Genomic DNA, 16368 nt, shown 5'->3' with positions numbered 1-16368 from the left:
TAAATCCATAAAGCTGTTCATAGAAAAATGTTGGCTTTATTTCATTTATTTGATTGATACAGTCATACAAAAATCATGGTACATGTGTGCACATTTTAAAAAGTACTGATTGTCATCAATAGATCGCTTGTTGAAATGGATGTTATACTTAATAACAGTGGTTCCCAAACTTTTTCCCCTGGAGTACCCCCGGCCCCCTTCTTATAGGAAAAGCCAAAACCCACACAGATTAAACAGTGATAGATTACTGTCAAAAATCAGCAGCAAATGTAAATGTTTCATGGGCAAAACCCTGTGAAAATATGTCTACACACGTTCAACATACCAAAAGATGTTTGTATCAATACTTTAAGTAAAGATTTGCCACAATTTTAGGTAACATTGCCCAATCTAATTTAAAAACCTCAGAGAAGACAAAGCCCCTCATCCCCCAAGGTCTTTGGCAGCCACCCAGGGGAGGGGCCTGAACCCTAGGTTGGGAACCAATGCTTCATAATCAACACTTTGGTTGGAATTAACTTTTGGCACTATTTTGTTAAGCACCTTCCAACATCTATTCTAAATCTTGCAAAACAAAAATTCTCTACACTACAAAAACTCACATCTAAGCAATATCTCTGATTTTAAGATAAAAGTATGAAAACACACCTATGATAAGCCATATTTGCCTGGCAAGTCCAGAATAAATTACATATCTGATTAAAAAAATGGCAGATTTTATTTTTAAACACTCAACAAGTTAAAATTTCTAGCCTTGCTGACTAAATTTTTAACTATTAAGAGAAAATTTGGTCTTATTTGGCTTCTAATATCTTGAGAAAGAACTTCATGTTGGACTTAGTAGATGATTATGGCTTAAGATAAAGGCAGTTTCACATAAAAGTACACTTATGCTTTGGTTTGAGTTTCTGGGGTGTAATAATAGGTCACACTGTAAATAAGCCTGAAATGCAGTAAAAAATACATTTGATCAACCCTGAATTCTTAGTGTTAAATCATGGCAACAAACAAGGCAAATAATCCAAGCAGATTTAGGGAGTCACCTGTTTGGTTTGAAGTAACTGCACTGCAATCCACTGAGACAGAGATGTAAACAATGAAGGTTAAGGTAGCTTTGGTATCAATATTAAAATTACCTTGTCAAAAATTGATGTTTTATTAGACTGAGATGTGTGAATGAAGGTCTTTAACCAGTCTTGGCTTTTGTCCGGAGGAGAAAAGTTCATGTTGCTCGTGCTGATGCCACAGTGGAATTGGAAACTATTTTATGGAAGAAAAAAAGGAAAAGTACCCGGTGAAAAGGCTTAATATTCTTCTGAGTTTTTTTTTTTTTCTAAATGAATGTGTTTACACAAAAATAATACCAATCGTGTTATTAATGTTCTTCAGGAATGTGAATAATCAATCAGGCGTACCAGACTGCTATTTGACTCCCTCTTCTTTCCATCCAAAACACTCAGCGATGTGGCAGCTCCTCAGCTTCTACTCTTGTGGTTGGCATAGCTTGGAAAGCCAAACTGAGACACCATCAGGTTGGAGAAGCAGAGCGGCATGAAGCCATAGATCTGTGTCAGCCTGTTTAGACAGTAGGATCTCTGAAGGAGGTGTTCAGGACGGTGCCACATACCCTGGTAGCCACTGCTGGCCTCCTTCTCCAGATTACGGAGGTCCACAGGTTTGACAAAGACCCCGGAAGGTTTGTTAAAGTTGGTTGCAGACTTAGAGTGTTCTCTTAGATACAGCGCTACAGCAAAGTTCATGGCAATGTCATCGCAATTCTGTGTTTCATCCACCAGCTGGTGTACTGCTTGAGGTTGGTCCTGGAAGAGCTGCAGGTAGCGGCGGTGGAAGAAGGCTGCACCAATCAACACCATTGAGTATCTGTGTAGGCAGAATAACTAAAAAGAACTTAAAAAGTCCACATATAAAAGCATGGTTAATAGAGATGTATGATACTGGATTTTTGCCCATATCCGATAAGCCGACATTTACAAAAAATGTTTATATCAATGCCGATATTTACATGTAGTTCAGACCTTAAACTGCAGGCCTTAAAGCACACAATTTGAAGTATAAGGGCAAACAAATGAACACATTTCAGTCCTTAAAACAGGCTTTAAAGTGTAAGTAATGACGACAAAAAAAAAGACTGAAGCCGCTGTAGGTCTGTAGGTTCAGCCTAAAACTCCATTAAATTATTTTTTTGTACGACCAGTATTTACAGCTGATATAAGCAGATTTTTGTAGCCTAAATATTGTACATATAGGCAAATATTTTTATATCTGCTGATGCTGACAATTCACTTTTTAAGCTTATATCTGCCAATGCCAAAAATATTGTGCATCCCTAATAGTTAAGCACCATTTTTGGACCTTACTTGTCTCCTCCAGATGTTTCTGGATCCTGCAGCTCAAAGCTGCCATAACTGTACACTCCTCCTGGTGTTGAGACATGTTTCCGTGGGACAAACCCAACAATCTGAGTTGGAAATTGCTGTGGACCCAAAGCGAAACAGGTGCAAAGTAATTACAAGATAATTATCAAGTTGAACAAAAATGTTTTGCATAGTATTTTCCTGAAGTTACCTTCCAGACTGAGAAAGCAAAACTGATGTCAGGAACACTGACCAGGGTGTCGTCATCCAGCATTAGAACAGCTAAAAAACAAAGTAAATATCAAACCACAAACAAATAAACATATGCATATATATATATATATGCATATATATATATGCATATATATATATGCATATATATATATATATATATATACATATATATATATATATATATATATATACATATATATATATATATCAGGTAAATGCACTGACCATCAGTGTCAACCTCAGGAAAAGACTGCAGTCTGTTGCGCATCCTATTGCTAATCTGCTCCTTAAAGACCACAGGGACAGGATGGGGCCCCAAAGAGTTCCACAACTTTAAGGGTGTCTGCTCCCCAATGTTGTTCCAGACTATGATAATCTGCTGAAGATGAGGAACTCCCTGGTAATGGTTCAGGAGCTTGAGCAAAATATCAGTGCGGTTGTAAGTTTGGATAATAATGGTAAACCTCTGCTCCTCCCCTGTGTTGACAACATTGTGGACCTGTGCAGGTTTCTCTTTTTGAGTTGTTGCCCGGCGAAGCACTCCCAGGACACCCAGGCCTATTTGGTCCTCAGGAGAGGGCAGGAGAGCAGTCAGAGCTGCACCAACCAGGAGCAGGAGCAGGACAGGCCACAATAAATAGGTTCGCCTGGGACACAGACAGCAACGGGGGAACCTAGACAGGTACACACATAAGCAGGGCATCCCATTGCAATGAATGCTTTTCGCAATCGGCCAAGCTCTGTCATAACACCAGTATTTAAAACAGACCTCACTTTGGCAGGATTTCTGAGATAGTTTGACGGACAGCATGTATTCAAACTCTCTTCATACTGGTGTTTATCCTTACACTTAAATGAATAAACACTAGTTATTCTGACAGTCGTGTAATGGCAGTTGCTAAGTCATAGGCTATAAAGTTTATATCATGGAATAACATTAAAAAGACTAACCAAAAATGTGCAATTATAAAAGAAAGTGAATGCAATTGCATTGCAATTTTCATAGCAAAGTTTCATTAATCGCTACTTAAATCTCAGCCAATACACTCAAACTCTTCTTCAAGTTAAGTCAAGTACTTTCTCTTAACAGCTACTTCGTTTTGGAGTCGTTGTTTTTTTTCATTCATTGCAGTTTAAGAGACATCCCATTTATTTCAATAAATCAAACTTACCTCATTTTGGCACTACAAACAAACAGTTTGCTCCAACATAGTCGCCATATTAGTTTAGCTGAGCGCAACCAAAGAGCTTAAAAGGAAGCTGGTTCTGACAAGCTAAGGCTAGCTAACGTCACTCTCGCTAACGTGGAATGTAAGCGTGTCTGTTAGCTCAGAAATAAACGGCCGAAAACGATAACTGGCCCAGTTTTGCAATCAACAAGTTCTGACTCACAATCATTTCATTGTTTGCGTCAGTTTGTGAAGCACTTTTTAAAATTTCGGATTCTTAGAGCGTTTTCGCTGCGTTTCGCTGCGACGCCATCTTGGTTGGACTTTCCAAAATAGTGTTCGTTTGAGGTTACTCTCCGCCCATTACAGAGATGCTAACACGGTCGGTTTGTAGCAAACTGGAAGAAAGCCTAATCCCTAAATCAACGTTGAAACTATTTACAGGTAATCTCAGATGTGTATATTGCAGTATAGTGTTCATATGCTGTTTTTGTTGAATAGAGTCATGTGGGGGTTTAATAACGAGTGAATAATTGCCACAAGGTGCTGTAAAAGTAACGGACTAGCACACAGATGCACTGTAAACATTGGTGAAACATGAAAACTAGTCCAATAACAACACTTCTCTCAGACTGAGGCTGCTCAGAGGAACATGTCTTTCGCAAAAGGCTTGAAGTGTCCCACAGTCCCACTTTCCAATGGTCTTCAGATTCCAGTACTCGGATTAGGTACGTTTGCTGATATTTTTGTTACACCTTTGCTCTCCCAAACCCCTGAAAATGCACGGCCATTTTTTAAAGTTACACATTACCTTCTTTGGTGTACATTGTGTTTCATATATTTCTGTATTGATCATGTTTTGAATTTCCTTTTTCTTCAGTGTTTTTAAATGCCAACATGCCTGTCCAAAACCAAACACATTTGTTTAAACTCTTTGTTAAACTGGTCTTACTCTGGATTTAGGTAACCTTGATTTTGTCTCCATTCTAGGTACATCACATGATGGTGGATACTCACATGATGCCATCATGTACGCTCTTTCAGAGTGCTGCATTCGCCACATTGACACAGCAAAACGTTACGGCTGTGAGGAGAAATTAGGCAACGCTATTCGAGACAGCGGGATACCAAGCAGTGACCTGTGGCTCACCAATAAACTATGGCCAGGGGACTACGGATACCATGAGGCTAAAAAGGCCTGCATTGACTCTTGCTCACGAATGGGGGTGGAATATTTTGGTAGGGGTTTGGGGTTTTAAAGATATGTTAAAGTATTCTAAAAAGTCTTCCACTTGATCCTAAATTGCCCCTTATTCTCAGATCTGTACCTGATGCACTGGCCAGAGTCTTTGCGGCCTGGTTGTTCCAACAGGGAGATGAGAGCGGAAACCTGGAGAGCTTTGGAGGAACTTTATAAAGAAGGTACATACAGTATCATTGAAGGTAATTTCATAATAAAGTGGACTACAGACAACATTTTAATAAAAGCAATGAGTGAAGATCTGTTTGTCATTTAAGGGGTTTGCCGTGCAATTGGAGTGAGCAACTTTTTGGTTCACCACCTGGAGCAGCTAAAGGAAGACTGTAGTGTGGTGCCACATGTTAACCAGGTAGTTTATTCTATGTGTATGGCTTAAACACCTGTTTTACAAGCCAAGTGTTTGTTAGGGTTGTGTTGATTAAGGTGAAAAAGCAAAGTCTCCCTCTGTAGTATTGCTGGCTATTTAAGTAGAAACCTTATGTTAATATTTTATCTCACACATACTTGACAGTGATTTGTTGTACCTCACAAATGATCTGCCCCCATCAGGTGGAGTATCATCCATTCCAGCAGCCCAATAAACTGATAGATTACTGCCGTCAGAAGGGAATTGTGTTTGAAGGCTTCAGTCCTCTGGCTAAGGGTCAAGCCCTCAGAGACCCGACTGTTCTTCAAATAGCAGAAAAGTACAAACGTACTCCTGCTCAGATCTGCATCCGCTGGAGTATTCAGGTTGTTCCACTGCTCTCGTTAAGCTTGCCACAAATGTCCACATTTTTCTCTTTGTTTGTTTGTTTGTTTTACCATCAGTTTCTACTGTCCAGTAGAATGGAGTTGTAACAATACCAAAATCCACCAAGAAGAAGAGGATAAAGGAAAACTGTGACGTGAGTTGGAATGAATTGCACACAAATGATGCATTTCCATCAGGTGGTCCAGTTTGGTTTAGCACTGTTTGGTATGGTTTGGTACTATAAACCTTTATCTTGCTTGCTTTTTAAAAGCCAACTGTACCCTTACTTGGTAAGCAGGGGTGTAAGTTGATGGTGATAGCTTCATCAATTTTGTAAAAGTATGAGCTCATAGCAGAACACCATAACCTACAAATAAGTTTAGTGAATAAGAAAAAGAAACACAGCCACAGATCCTTCAGGAATCGGATAGGTACACTTGGTAACCCAACAGGAGGGTGACAAAAAAAGTGGGAAAGTATGGATCTCTTATTAGAAATGCAAATAAATACATACCAAACCAAACAGATATATCTGAAGGTATGTGGGATCATGGTTTTGATGGGTAATTTATTATTGACAGATTTTAAAGAGAGAGATTCATTATTTTGAAATGACTTACATTCATATATTTAGAAGAGATGTTTTTGAATGTAGTAACAATTTTCATTTGTAGGTTCCTTACAGTAAAAAGGCAGTGAAAATTATAATCCCTAATGTCACAGCCATTGATTGTTCCAGTTTACCTGTTAACTGTCCCTAATCTTTCTCTGATTTCTCTCTCTGCACATCCTACAGGTGTTTGATTTCCAGCTGGATGATTTGGACATGGTCGCTTTGGGAGGACTTCATGATGAAAGACACGTTACCTGGGATCCAACAAATGTGGACTGAAAATACTTTATTAAATTAGAATAAAGTAGATTTCAGTGAAACAATTTAGCACTGAATGAAACTTCAAAATTCAGTCTAGTGTCTACTAAGATGTGCAGAACATAATCAAGGTAGATTGCTTTCCTCAAATATATAGGTTTTTATAGATTCGGGGGACAAATATGAATACACTAAAAACCAGATTAGCTGTGTGTAAACATGGTGTACTAGTGCATACAACTTATGCTAATAGTGAGCTGCTATAAAGCAAACTGGGAGAGGTGCGATTTACACAGTCGTTTTAATAATTGTACATAGAATTTGAACAAGGGTTTCTTTGACCAAGTAGATAACAGGTATCCTTAGTTTATCCCAATGAATTGCCCTTTTGAATAAGATGAAAGACATAAAGCAGTACTAGCTGCATTATATTTAAACAATAGTGAAACATAAAGAGAAATAAAATATAGAGACATCTTTATATGCCATCTGTGAAAGTGTTGGCACAGCACATGTTCACATCATGTTTAAACAAAGAAGTTGGCCGTAGTACCTCTAAGGGAACTTTGAAACAATGGACCACCTTAAAAAGTTCTACTTTTCATGGATGAAAATCCTCAGGAACGAGTGGCATGCTATCACTCTGTCGGAGTGCATTCAGAAAGAAATGATCCCTCAAGGCCTACATATCCTGAAACCACCCTCCTTTGTTAAGGACAACTCAGCTTTTGTTAATGCTTGGAATGGTGTACTCAACAAGTGTTCATTTGCTCTGATGGCCATCACCATTAAGTACCTCAATGAAGAAGAGAGCAAACTACAAAATGAGGTACGGAGCAATGAAGAGCATCTTGAAACCCTTGCTAGAGAAAAGAATGATGTACTGAAACAAATGGAGGACAGTGACATGAAACCGACTGAGTATGAGAATGACATCAAAGAGCTTAAGAAAGATAAATTCATAAGAGATGAAAAGGACAACAAAAAGGGATACATTTACCCCTAGTGTAAAGAAAACCAAGGCCCAACACCAAACTTCTCCTCTGCATCTGCCCATCACCCAACACAGACCCAGAAAATCCCACTGAAGAATACACACTCAAAGCAAAGACTCAATTCCACCACCCCGAACAAGAAGACTCAACAAAACCCCCCAAGCCACACTACTTTTTCCCTTTTTTTTGACAGGAGCCAACACCCCCCACTGAAAGCCCAGCACAACAGACGTCAAAGACTAAACGTACACGGCGGGGGAAAAGGAAAAGAACCAAGCAGCCGTCCATAGACCAGATCCCTAGGCCAGAACGGAAATCGGCTGTTCTCAACCTAAGCAACACTGAACTCACTTCCGCTCAACTTTCAGTCCTTGAGCTTGGTCCATCCTTTGTCCCAACCCCTTCAGTAAGTAAATTTGAGCTCTTTCTAGATTTACAAAAATTTCTCAGAGATGTAAGACGAAAAGAATTTTTTATGAAAAATTATTCTTCCCTGAAACCTATTTTAAATGTTTTGTTTCTTTTTAAGATTTATTTTTGGCCTTTTTTTTGATAGGACAGTGGATAGAGTCAGAAACAGGGAGGAGAGCGGGGAGAGACATGCAGGAAATAGTGCCACGGGCCGGATTCGAACCCAGGTTGCCTGCATACATGGCGCGTGCCTTAACCACTCGACTACCAGCGCGCCTTAAATGATATTTTAACCAATAATTTTAGAATTAAAAGTAATTTTTACCCACCAAAGGACAGAAATCATTCAATAGACACAACCTAACAAAAGACCAACAAAAAGCTTTGTCTGAACTTGAGAACAATACATCTATAGTTATAAAACCTGCAGACAAAGGAGGCGCTATTGTCATTATGAACAAATGTGATTATGATGAGGAAATCCTTGGACAACTATCTAATACATCTTTTTATTCAAGACTAACATGTGACCCAACCAAGGAATACCTTAAAGAGCTGCGCTTACTACTTGAAGAAGGACGTTTAGATGGTGGTATTTCACTAAAAGAATCTAACTTCCTACTTAATGAGTTTCCACTAAAAGCCTTTTTATATACAATACCAAAAATTCACAAAACCCCTTTAAAACCACCTGGCAGACCAATTGTCTCTGGGATTGGAAGTTTAACCGAAAGAATTTCGAGCTTTGTGGATCACCACATTAAAGACTTTGTACCCTCACTCAAATTTAAAAAAAAAAAAACAGCTCTGAGTCTCTAATTTTTCTTGAATCACTCCCTCCTATTGATCCAGATATAATCATGTGTACCCTTGACATTGAATCATTATATACTAACATCAACCATCAGCACGGATTAGACACCCTGGAATATTTTCTTAACACCAGATCAGTCCAAACCCCTCCAGAATCAGAATCAGAATACTTTATTAATGCTGGGGGGGGGATTCAGTTGTTACAGACTTACACTTGTCCTTGAAATTTGAAAGTACAAATACAGATACAATACAAATATTAATGGAAGGAGAATAGAATAAAAATAGGAATAAGAATAAATAAGAAATTGCAATGGTCAAGTATAAGAAAGTGAGCAAGAGCAACTGTAACAGGCTGCAGGCACGCCCGGCGCATGTGCACTATTCCACCACGTTCCTAGTGAATCGTGAACCTGGCCTTTGTCCTCAAAAGAAATTATTTCTTTTTTAACAACTCACCTTATCTCCAGATCTCTGGAACTGCCATGGGCACAAAAATGGCTCCGAGTTTTGCCCGTCTCTTTGTTGGTTTGCTTGAGGAAAAAACTATATGATCAACAAAAAAAAAAACCTTTCTACCTCACATTGTTTCTTGGAAACATTATATTGATGATGTGTTTTTACTTTGGAAAGACTCTGTCCCCACTCTATTTGAGTTTTTACAGTTTTTAAATGACAACTTTGCAGGTCTAAAATTCACACTTAACTATAGCCTTGAAAAAATAAACTTTCTGGATATAAATGTCATGATTAAAGATAACATCCTCTCCTCCTCCCTCTATACTAAAACCACAGATTGCAATACACTTCTCCATGCTGCAAGCTTTCATCCTCTTCCTCTGAAAAAAAAAGCCTACCAGTCAGTCAACTGGTTAGAATAAAAAGAATATGCACTGCTCCAGAGCAGTACAACAAAAGCAAAGCAGAGATACTTTCCAAATTCAGGGAAAGAAACTACCAAGAACATTGGCTTGCTGATGCTGAAAACAAGATAGATTCCAAAAGCAGGGAGAACTATCTAAAAACCACTAGACCAATAAAATCTAACCCAAAACTTGTCTACTGCACTTCCTTCTGTCCCCAAACCATAGACATCAAGAATCTTATCCCAAAATATTGGCATATCCTCCAAAATGATCCCACCCTAAAAAATACATTCAATCAACAACCCATGGTCACCTTCAAAAGAGGCAAAAATATAAGAGACAAAATTGTAAGGGCATGTGTGAGAGGTTGTATATGCCAGGCATAACTACTATCATTTATCTCTTTCTCCAGAACTGCATTTGTCATAGTTTTGCCCTTTTTTAGCAGAAATTGTTTGATTTTTAGTTGTTTATATGCACTAGTATTTGTCTAGAGTTTGTTTTGTTAGTGCTCACAAGCAAAGGACAGTAAACGTTCATTTTGATCTTTGTTTATACGGGTTGACTTTTCTGTGATCAATTGTTTCAGCCTAGGGGCTGCAGTGAGGAGAAGAAGATGTCAGTGACATGCGTTTTTCCTGGTTCTTTACTCATTGCTAATATTCCCTTTTTAAGGGTACAACACATGCCAACTACCAATCCAGACCACAAACAATCCACTTCAAGGTAATTTTAAGTGAGGAACCTGCATTAACTGCCAATACACTAAAAACCTTAAATATTTTAATCACCCAATCACTGGACTCAAAATTAACATTAAAGATTTTATCACGTGCAAAACAAAAAATGTGATCTATCTGATAATGTGTCCCTGTAGTAAGGTCTATGCTGGTGAAACCTCTCGCTCACTTAGAGACAGGATAACAGACCACAGGAATGCCATTAAAAGAAATGAAAAAACTAGTTCTATTGCCAGACATTTTAATGAATTTAAGCATCCTATGTCTTCTCTTGTATTCCTGGGCATAGAAGCCATTAAACCGAGCTTGAGGGGCGGCAACATACATCTTGCTTGGAAAAAAAAAGAGAAGCATCCTGGATTTTTTATCTAAAAAGTTTATTTCCAGGGGGGTTGAATAAGGATTTTTCTATAAGTGAGTTTTTATAGTTATTTTTCAATTGCTTTTTTCAGGTTTTTATCTTTAAAAGCTTTTATTTGCCAACTTACGTTCTATATTTTCTGGTTTTATGACATACTTTTATCTGTCCCTCTATAGAGGTATTTACTGGTGTTTTAATGCCTTCATAAAATGCGTTTACTAATGCTTTTATTTAAAATGTTTTACCTCACCCACATATGGCACCTTAAAATGACCCCAGAATACTCTCTAATCCCACCTAGTGGTCATTTCCCTGTATTGTTTCAGCACATCATGCCATGTCTGTGAATCAGACACTCCCTGTGCCTCTTTAGCAGTGTCCTTCGGTCATAAACCATATGATCAGTCAACCAACCCACTGGTGCTGTTACCCCATTGGCCGATATATATGTGGCTGTTTTTGATTGGTTTAACTTATGTAATTTAGTAACATTTTGATGAAGGCTAAATGCCTAAACGCGTTGGTCTAATAAAGTTGTTCTTTTAACTACAAGTGTTGCTGGAGATTTCTGTTCTCTTCAAGACCTTCCTCATCCTCCATGCACCTTGGGAGTTGGTGAAGTTGTGCCAGATTCACCCACTTCAGATCTACATACAAGGTTTGGCTTTTTAGTTTTTTTGTAGCTTACAAGTTGCTTTGATAGTCTCTTTAGAAAAATATCAGTAGCCTTTGACTTTTTCCAAATGGACCCCTTTTTTTTTTGCCCCCTCAAACTAAAAGTGCACACTAATGGGCAGCAAGAGTGAGGACATCACCAGGTTGCCGAGTGGAAACCTCCCCCAGTGGTGTTTCATTAAATTAGTCCTTAGACACCTCAGGAAGGCTGGATACCCACATGTATGGATTCAGTTCAATTCAACAGGCTTTATTGGAATGGAAGATGTATTTTTCATTCCCGAGGCAAAGTGCAAATTTTATAACAATAATTATAATGGTATCATAAAAGAGTATTGCAACTGGAATCAAAAATCTGTTTCACTTTGAAGTTGTGGTTTAAAAAGGCAGAAATTGTAGATGTGCAGACAGTCCTGTTTGTGATGATGGTGTGGTGTTTTAGGTTCTTTTATGGTCACAACAGCTCACGTACAGTGCTGCAACATTTGCACAGTGTTGCACTTCACTCAGCAGATATGGAAGCTTCTGTTTATTGTTCAAACTGATGAATTCATTTTGTTTGCTGGTGAAAAGTGGAAAGAACTTGTCTCTGAAATCCTTGTATAAAGGACAGGTGGTTAGAAAGTGCAGCTCTGTTTCCACATCATGTTGGCTGAAGTGGGTGCGTAGTCTTTAGGGATCCAATTTTTTTTTTTTTTTTTTTTTTTTTTTGCAGCCTTTTTTATCTTACCTACTTTACCACAAGGATGCAAACAGCATTGCCATCTTCAACAGTCCTAGGCCCCATAAATGCAAGCACCAGGTAGTGAAAATACCAATTCTACCCATATTACAGTATGGGCTCTAACAGCCCCTAAAACACCCCCCACTATTTCTGGTGTTACAAGAGTAAAGTCTGGGGAAGGATGGGGGAAGTGAACCCAAGGTACGGTGCCTTAAACAGAGCTGGTGCTCAACCTCAATAGACCAGCCTGTTTCCCCACTACCACACCCCTATTCCCTCATTTTAAAGGACAAAAAGAGGTAAGATGAAGGAGAAAGATAACTGTGATTGAAAGTACTTAAACTCAGACCAGGAAAGACTTGTTTAGTGACAAGACCTCAAGGCTTATTCATCTCAAACTGCCACTGAAAGCTCTTCTATAACAGTTGTTTTGCATCTCACTATCTATGTTAACATATATTTCTTCAAAATCACTCTGATTTTAGATACCAAGTAGAGGTAAATGGATGCCAAATAAAGTAATGTCATCACATGTATGCATGCGTCAAGCATTCAAAAGCTTTTAGATTTGCACACAGCCGTCCTGCCAATCTTATCTAACAGCAGAGGAAACTTTTCCTCCCCATTAAAACAAAGTGGGCAGCATTAGCAGCCAATGTTACTCTGTAATTGATAAAGTACAAATAAACAGCATATTTCTGTAAAGTTTGTCAACAAAGTTTTTCTCCAGATCATTATCCTGTTTCAAATCAGAATCTTCCAATTGATGTGGTTACATGATATGTATTCAAATTAGGTTTTTATTCTGATTGTGTCCATTTAAACAGTGTTGTCATAGGCTTCATGTGCTTCAGACCACCTTCAAAGTTAGTGATATGTTAACGTTACAACAATATGTATTTAAAGTGTATGGGGAGTAAGCTGTTAATGGTCTGTGGGTGGTATCACTCAAAAAGCACATGCAGACATGAGAAACTGGTCACACAGGTTTTTGAAGGTTTTATGCTCCCTGTTTCATGACATTAGGCCAGTCTTCTTTGAAACCATGTCTTCTGCAGATGCCTGGGCCTGTCCCACCGTGAGTCTTTCAAATGGGGTCCAAATGCCAATACTTGGAATTGGTAAGTATCATTTTACTATTCTTAGAACTGTCTCTGGAAAATCACTGAAACCATATTTGAAACAAGACAAGCCAGATGTGTTTTGTAGGTTACGTTAGAGTCTGCAGCATGTGTCATTATGTCACAGTTTAGAAGGGTACAGCCTGCACAGAGTGATTCATATTGGGTCCACTCCTTCTCTTTAAGGCACATCTCAGGTTGGAGGATTCTCTCAGGACACTGTTCTGTATGCGATCCGTGATTGTGGCTTACGCCTCATAGACACATCCAAGTATAATGGCTTTGAGGTGCAGCTGTGTGAAGCTATTCGAGACAGCGGGGTACCAAGAAGTGAGATGTGGGTCACCAATAAACTCTGGCCTGAGGATTATGGATATGAAACAGCAAAGAAGGCGTTTCAGAAATCCTGCGCCCAGATGGGGGTGGATTATCTTGGTAAGGAGGAAAGAGATTGATCTTTTTCAAGATTAGAAAAAATGACATATGACATGCTGATGCCACTTGCCCTGTTTGCCTTATCCTGATTCTGTTATTTGGGCTCAATTCAGACATCTACATGTTACACTGGCCTGGTGGGATGCAGCCTGGACGCTCCAACAGAGAACTGAGAGCTGAGGCCTGGAGAGCTCTGGAGGAATTATATGAATTAGGTAAAATGCAATATATATACTGTGATTTACTTGGACTGGTGAAAATGTATTTTATGAATCACTTTACTCATGCATGGAGTAAATGTTTGTGTATAAAGGTATATTTATCATATGTTAATGTAACTGATTCATTTTCATTGCACCTGTTTGGCTTCATTTATTAGTTTGGTTTGGTGTGGAAGCCAAAGGTAGACATACATCCATCCCTTTATTTTACTCTGTTGTCCTGTAGTAAGTAAATCATTGTTTTCCTCAGAATCTCAACTTCTTTATGTTATCATGAGATAACAGGTCTTCCTGTATTTGTTATCACAGAAAAACAGACTAAAATAAACTGCATCGAACACACGTTTCAGTGATGTCAATAATAAACTCTCTGTTTTGTCAGGGTTGTGTCGTTCCATTGGGGTAAGCAACTTTATGATTCACCACCTAGAACAGTTAAAGCAGGACTGCACTGTGGTGCCACATGTCAATCAGGTGAGTACCCCGCGTATTAACCTTAGGACAACGATATTTTTCCTTTGTGAAAGGGCTAGGTTTAGGTTTATAGAGAGACATAACCTTGGTCTGAATTCAGGGAGAATATGAAAGTTGCATGAGTGATGATAGCCATGGATGACATCAGCTAATTGGTTAATGAATCTGTCTTTTGTAGCCAATCAGAGGCAGCCACCTGTTGAAAACACTGTTTTAAATTAACAAGAGGTACTTGTAGTTCAGAGAACAAAATTATAATGTTTTTCTCTGTGAGCATTTGACTTTCACCTAGCTTCTAGTGGTCACTTCAGAAACTGCAGTTTTTTCCACTTCTCCACTGGTTTCATTTTACAATTCAGTGGTTTCTGTTTGGTTTTAAACAGAATACTGAAAATTTTAAAATAACCATTATAATGTACACGCATAATGTCATGCTCAATCAGGTGGAGTACCATCCATTCCAGCAACCCAAAGAGCTGATCGAGTACTGCCGCCAGAAGGGGATCGCGTTCCAGGGGTACTGCCCCCTGGCCAAAGGTCAGGCTCTCAGTGACCCCACTATTATCCAGATAGCAAAGAAGTATGGACACACACCCGCTCAGATCTGCATCCGCTGGAGTATACAGGTAAAATAAGCTCACATGAACACTCATTCTGGAAAACAGAAACACTACGAATTGATTTCAAGGCTACCCTATTATTAAAGTGTTTCTATGGTGATATTACTCTCTTATATAAATTCTTAATGCTGCCATCAGGCCAAACCTTGTGTATTCAAAATCACCACTTTCTGATGATTTTTCATATGATTTATCAATAAATGGTCATAGTCATGATCTTTTTGATATTTTTTATAGGTGTAAAATAAAAAAAATCTATGGACAGATGTAGATGGTGACCAAAAGCAGTGGTATATGAAAAAAAAAAAAAAAGAAAATCAGGAAAAGTGGAGATACAAGGTTTTGGCGAGCTATATGTATGGTCTTATTTAATACTGTTTTTGCAAAAATGTAGATTCAGCCTGGATAGAAAAACTGGCAAAATTCAGAAAAATGTTATATGTACGCTGTTGTTACAAGGTTAGTTACTCTTGTCTTTCTCTCAGAATGGAGCAATCACAATACCAAAGTCAACCAAAAAGGAGCGTGTGGTGGAAAATTGCCAGGTAGGTTAGAAAACACTGCTTGAATTATTCTTCTTAGCTTTATATTTATTTCACCTTCCTAATTTGTACTTTTATTTATTTATTGGTTATTTTCATTTTATTGGAACCCTTATTTTTATTCTTTCTTTTTAGGTTTTTGGATTCCAGCTTGAGGAGGAAGACATGGAGGCCATAAACAAGCTGCATGATGGGAGACATGTCTCCTGGGATCCAACAAATGTGGAGTAACAAGTCATAAGTGCAGTAAGGGGATGGCTTACAGGGCTTAAGTCCCACATACTTTCCTAAAAGCCCCAAATCTTTAAAGCTGATAAAAATAAAGGATGTGGCTGTCATGTGTTGTCATTATGGATAAATAAAAAATAAATAAATAGAAGATAATAAACAAATGCCCCCTGCTGGTCACATTTCATTCTTACAGCCATACTGACCAAATCAAACCACTTACACCCAGGAGTTTAAAGTATTGTTTAACGTTGTGCTGAGAGCAAACTTTTTTGGTATTTTCATAAATAAATCAACATGTGGGACCAAACATTTGAACTTTGTTTTTTTTTTTTCACAGCAAATACTGCCAGTTATCTTTTACACTGAATTCCAACCATACCTATGCTATTTAACAAAAAAACATCAGACACGTTGTGCCCTTTTATAGGAAGAACATGAAAATTATTGATCTTGGCATCTTAAGTCTTGATTTTGTTTTGTAAGAAATGATCCCATT

General features: G+C 38.3%; 3 protein-coding genes across 6 annotated transcripts; 2 read left to right on the top strand and 1 right to left on the bottom strand.

Annotated features, from left to right (window-relative positions):
* Positions 1 to 40: 40 nt before the first annotated feature.
* Positions 41 to 3916, bottom strand: extl2 (exostosin-like glycosyltransferase 2). The gene is made up of 6 exons (XM_041804066.1): positions 3782 to 3916; positions 2835 to 3283; positions 2587 to 2657; positions 2379 to 2494; positions 1416 to 1881; positions 41 to 1260 (listed from the first exon to the last, which is right to left on the bottom strand). The coding sequence occupies exons 1-5, from the start codon at positions 3784 to 3786 to the stop codon at positions 1476 to 1478; spliced, it is 1047 nt and encodes a 348-aa protein (XP_041660000.1). The 5' UTR covers positions 3787 to 3916; the 3' UTR covers positions 41 to 1260; positions 1416 to 1475.
* Positions 3917 to 4152: 236 nt separating this feature from the next.
* LOC121520561 (uncharacterized oxidoreductase ZK1290.5-like) lies at positions 4153 to 6706 on the top strand. 2 transcript variants are annotated; one of them, XR_005992783.1, is made up of 8 exons: positions 4153 to 4222; positions 4410 to 4506; positions 4769 to 5017; positions 5099 to 5200; positions 5297 to 5388; positions 5589 to 5771; positions 5864 to 5926; positions 6569 to 6642. XR_005992783.1 is itself a non-coding variant. In XM_041804071.1 (8 exons), exons 2-8 carry the CDS (start codon positions 4431 to 4433, stop codon positions 6662 to 6664), a joined length of 858 nt encoding a protein of 285 aa, XP_041660005.1. In that variant the 5' UTR covers positions 4153 to 4222; positions 4410 to 4430; the 3' UTR covers positions 6665 to 6706. The 2 variants fall into 2 exon arrangements, 1 of the variants encoding a protein (XP_041660005.1); XM_041804071.1 differs by having other exon boundaries at positions 5867 to 5926; positions 6569 to 6706.
* A 1217-nt stretch (positions 6707 to 7923) lies between these two features.
* On the top strand, positions 7924 to 16129 carry LOC121520560 (glyoxal reductase-like). 3 transcript variants are annotated; one of them, XM_041804068.1, is made up of 9 exons: positions 7956 to 8044; positions 11383 to 11487; positions 13287 to 13349; positions 13536 to 13784; positions 13898 to 13999; positions 14388 to 14479; positions 14923 to 15105; positions 15585 to 15644; positions 15777 to 16129. In XM_041804068.1, coding segments are annotated over exons 1-9 (951 nt in total). In that variant the 5' UTR covers positions 7956 to 8043; the 3' UTR covers positions 15873 to 16129. The 3 variants fall into 3 exon arrangements, with proteins under 3 accessions (XP_041660004.1, XP_041660002.1, XP_041660003.1); XM_041804069.1 differs by having other exon boundaries at positions 8034 to 8044; positions 13255 to 13349; XM_041804070.1 differs by lacking the exon at positions 11383 to 11487 and having other exon boundaries at positions 7924 to 8044; positions 13255 to 13349.
* The last annotated feature ends 239 nt before the right edge of the window (positions 16130 to 16368 follow it).

The sequence above is a fragment of the Cheilinus undulatus genome, linkage group 13 (assembly GCF_018320785.1).
Source record: "Cheilinus undulatus linkage group 13, ASM1832078v1, whole genome shotgun sequence".
Taxonomy (NCBI): domain Eukaryota; kingdom Metazoa; phylum Chordata; class Actinopteri; order Labriformes; family Labridae; genus Cheilinus; species Cheilinus undulatus.
This window is presented reverse-complemented; position numbering and strand designations above follow the sequence as displayed.

What these genes read in the sequence shown, in the direction of transcription:
- extl2 (XM_041804066.1), bottom strand. An exon ending in TTGCTTTCTCAGTCTGGAAG is followed by an intron (nt 2,495 to 2,586) that starts GTAACTTCAGGA and finishes TTGGGTCCACAG; the next exon opens with CAATTTCCAACTCAGATTGT. An exon ending in GAAACATCTGGAGGAGACAA is followed by an intron (nt 1,882 to 2,378) that starts GTAAGGTCCAAA and finishes CTGCCTACACAG; the next exon opens with ATACTCAATGGTGTTGATTG.
- LOC121520560 (XM_041804068.1), top strand. An exon ending in ACTTCAGATCTACATACAAG is followed by an intron (nt 11,488 to 13,286) that starts GTTTGGCTTTTT and finishes TGTCTTCTGCAG; the next exon opens with ATGCCTGGGCCTGTCCCACC. An exon ending in GTGTGGTGGAAAATTGCCAG is followed by an intron (nt 15,645 to 15,776) that starts GTAGGTTAGAAA and finishes CTTTCTTTTTAG; the next exon opens with GTTTTTGGATTCCAGCTTGA.
- LOC121520561 (XM_041804071.1), top strand. Translation starts at nt 4,431, where the DNA reads ATGTCTTTCGCAAAAGGCTTGAAGTGTCCCACAGTCCCACTTTCCAAT. An exon ending in TGGTGCCACATGTTAACCAG is followed by an intron (nt 5,389 to 5,588) that starts GTAGTTTATTCT and finishes TGCCCCCATCAG; the next exon opens with GTGGAGTATCATCCATTCCA. An exon ending in GCATCCGCTGGAGTATTCAG is followed by an intron (nt 5,772 to 5,866) that starts GTTGTTCCACTG and finishes ACTGTCCAGTAG; the next exon opens with AATGGAGTTGTAACAATACC.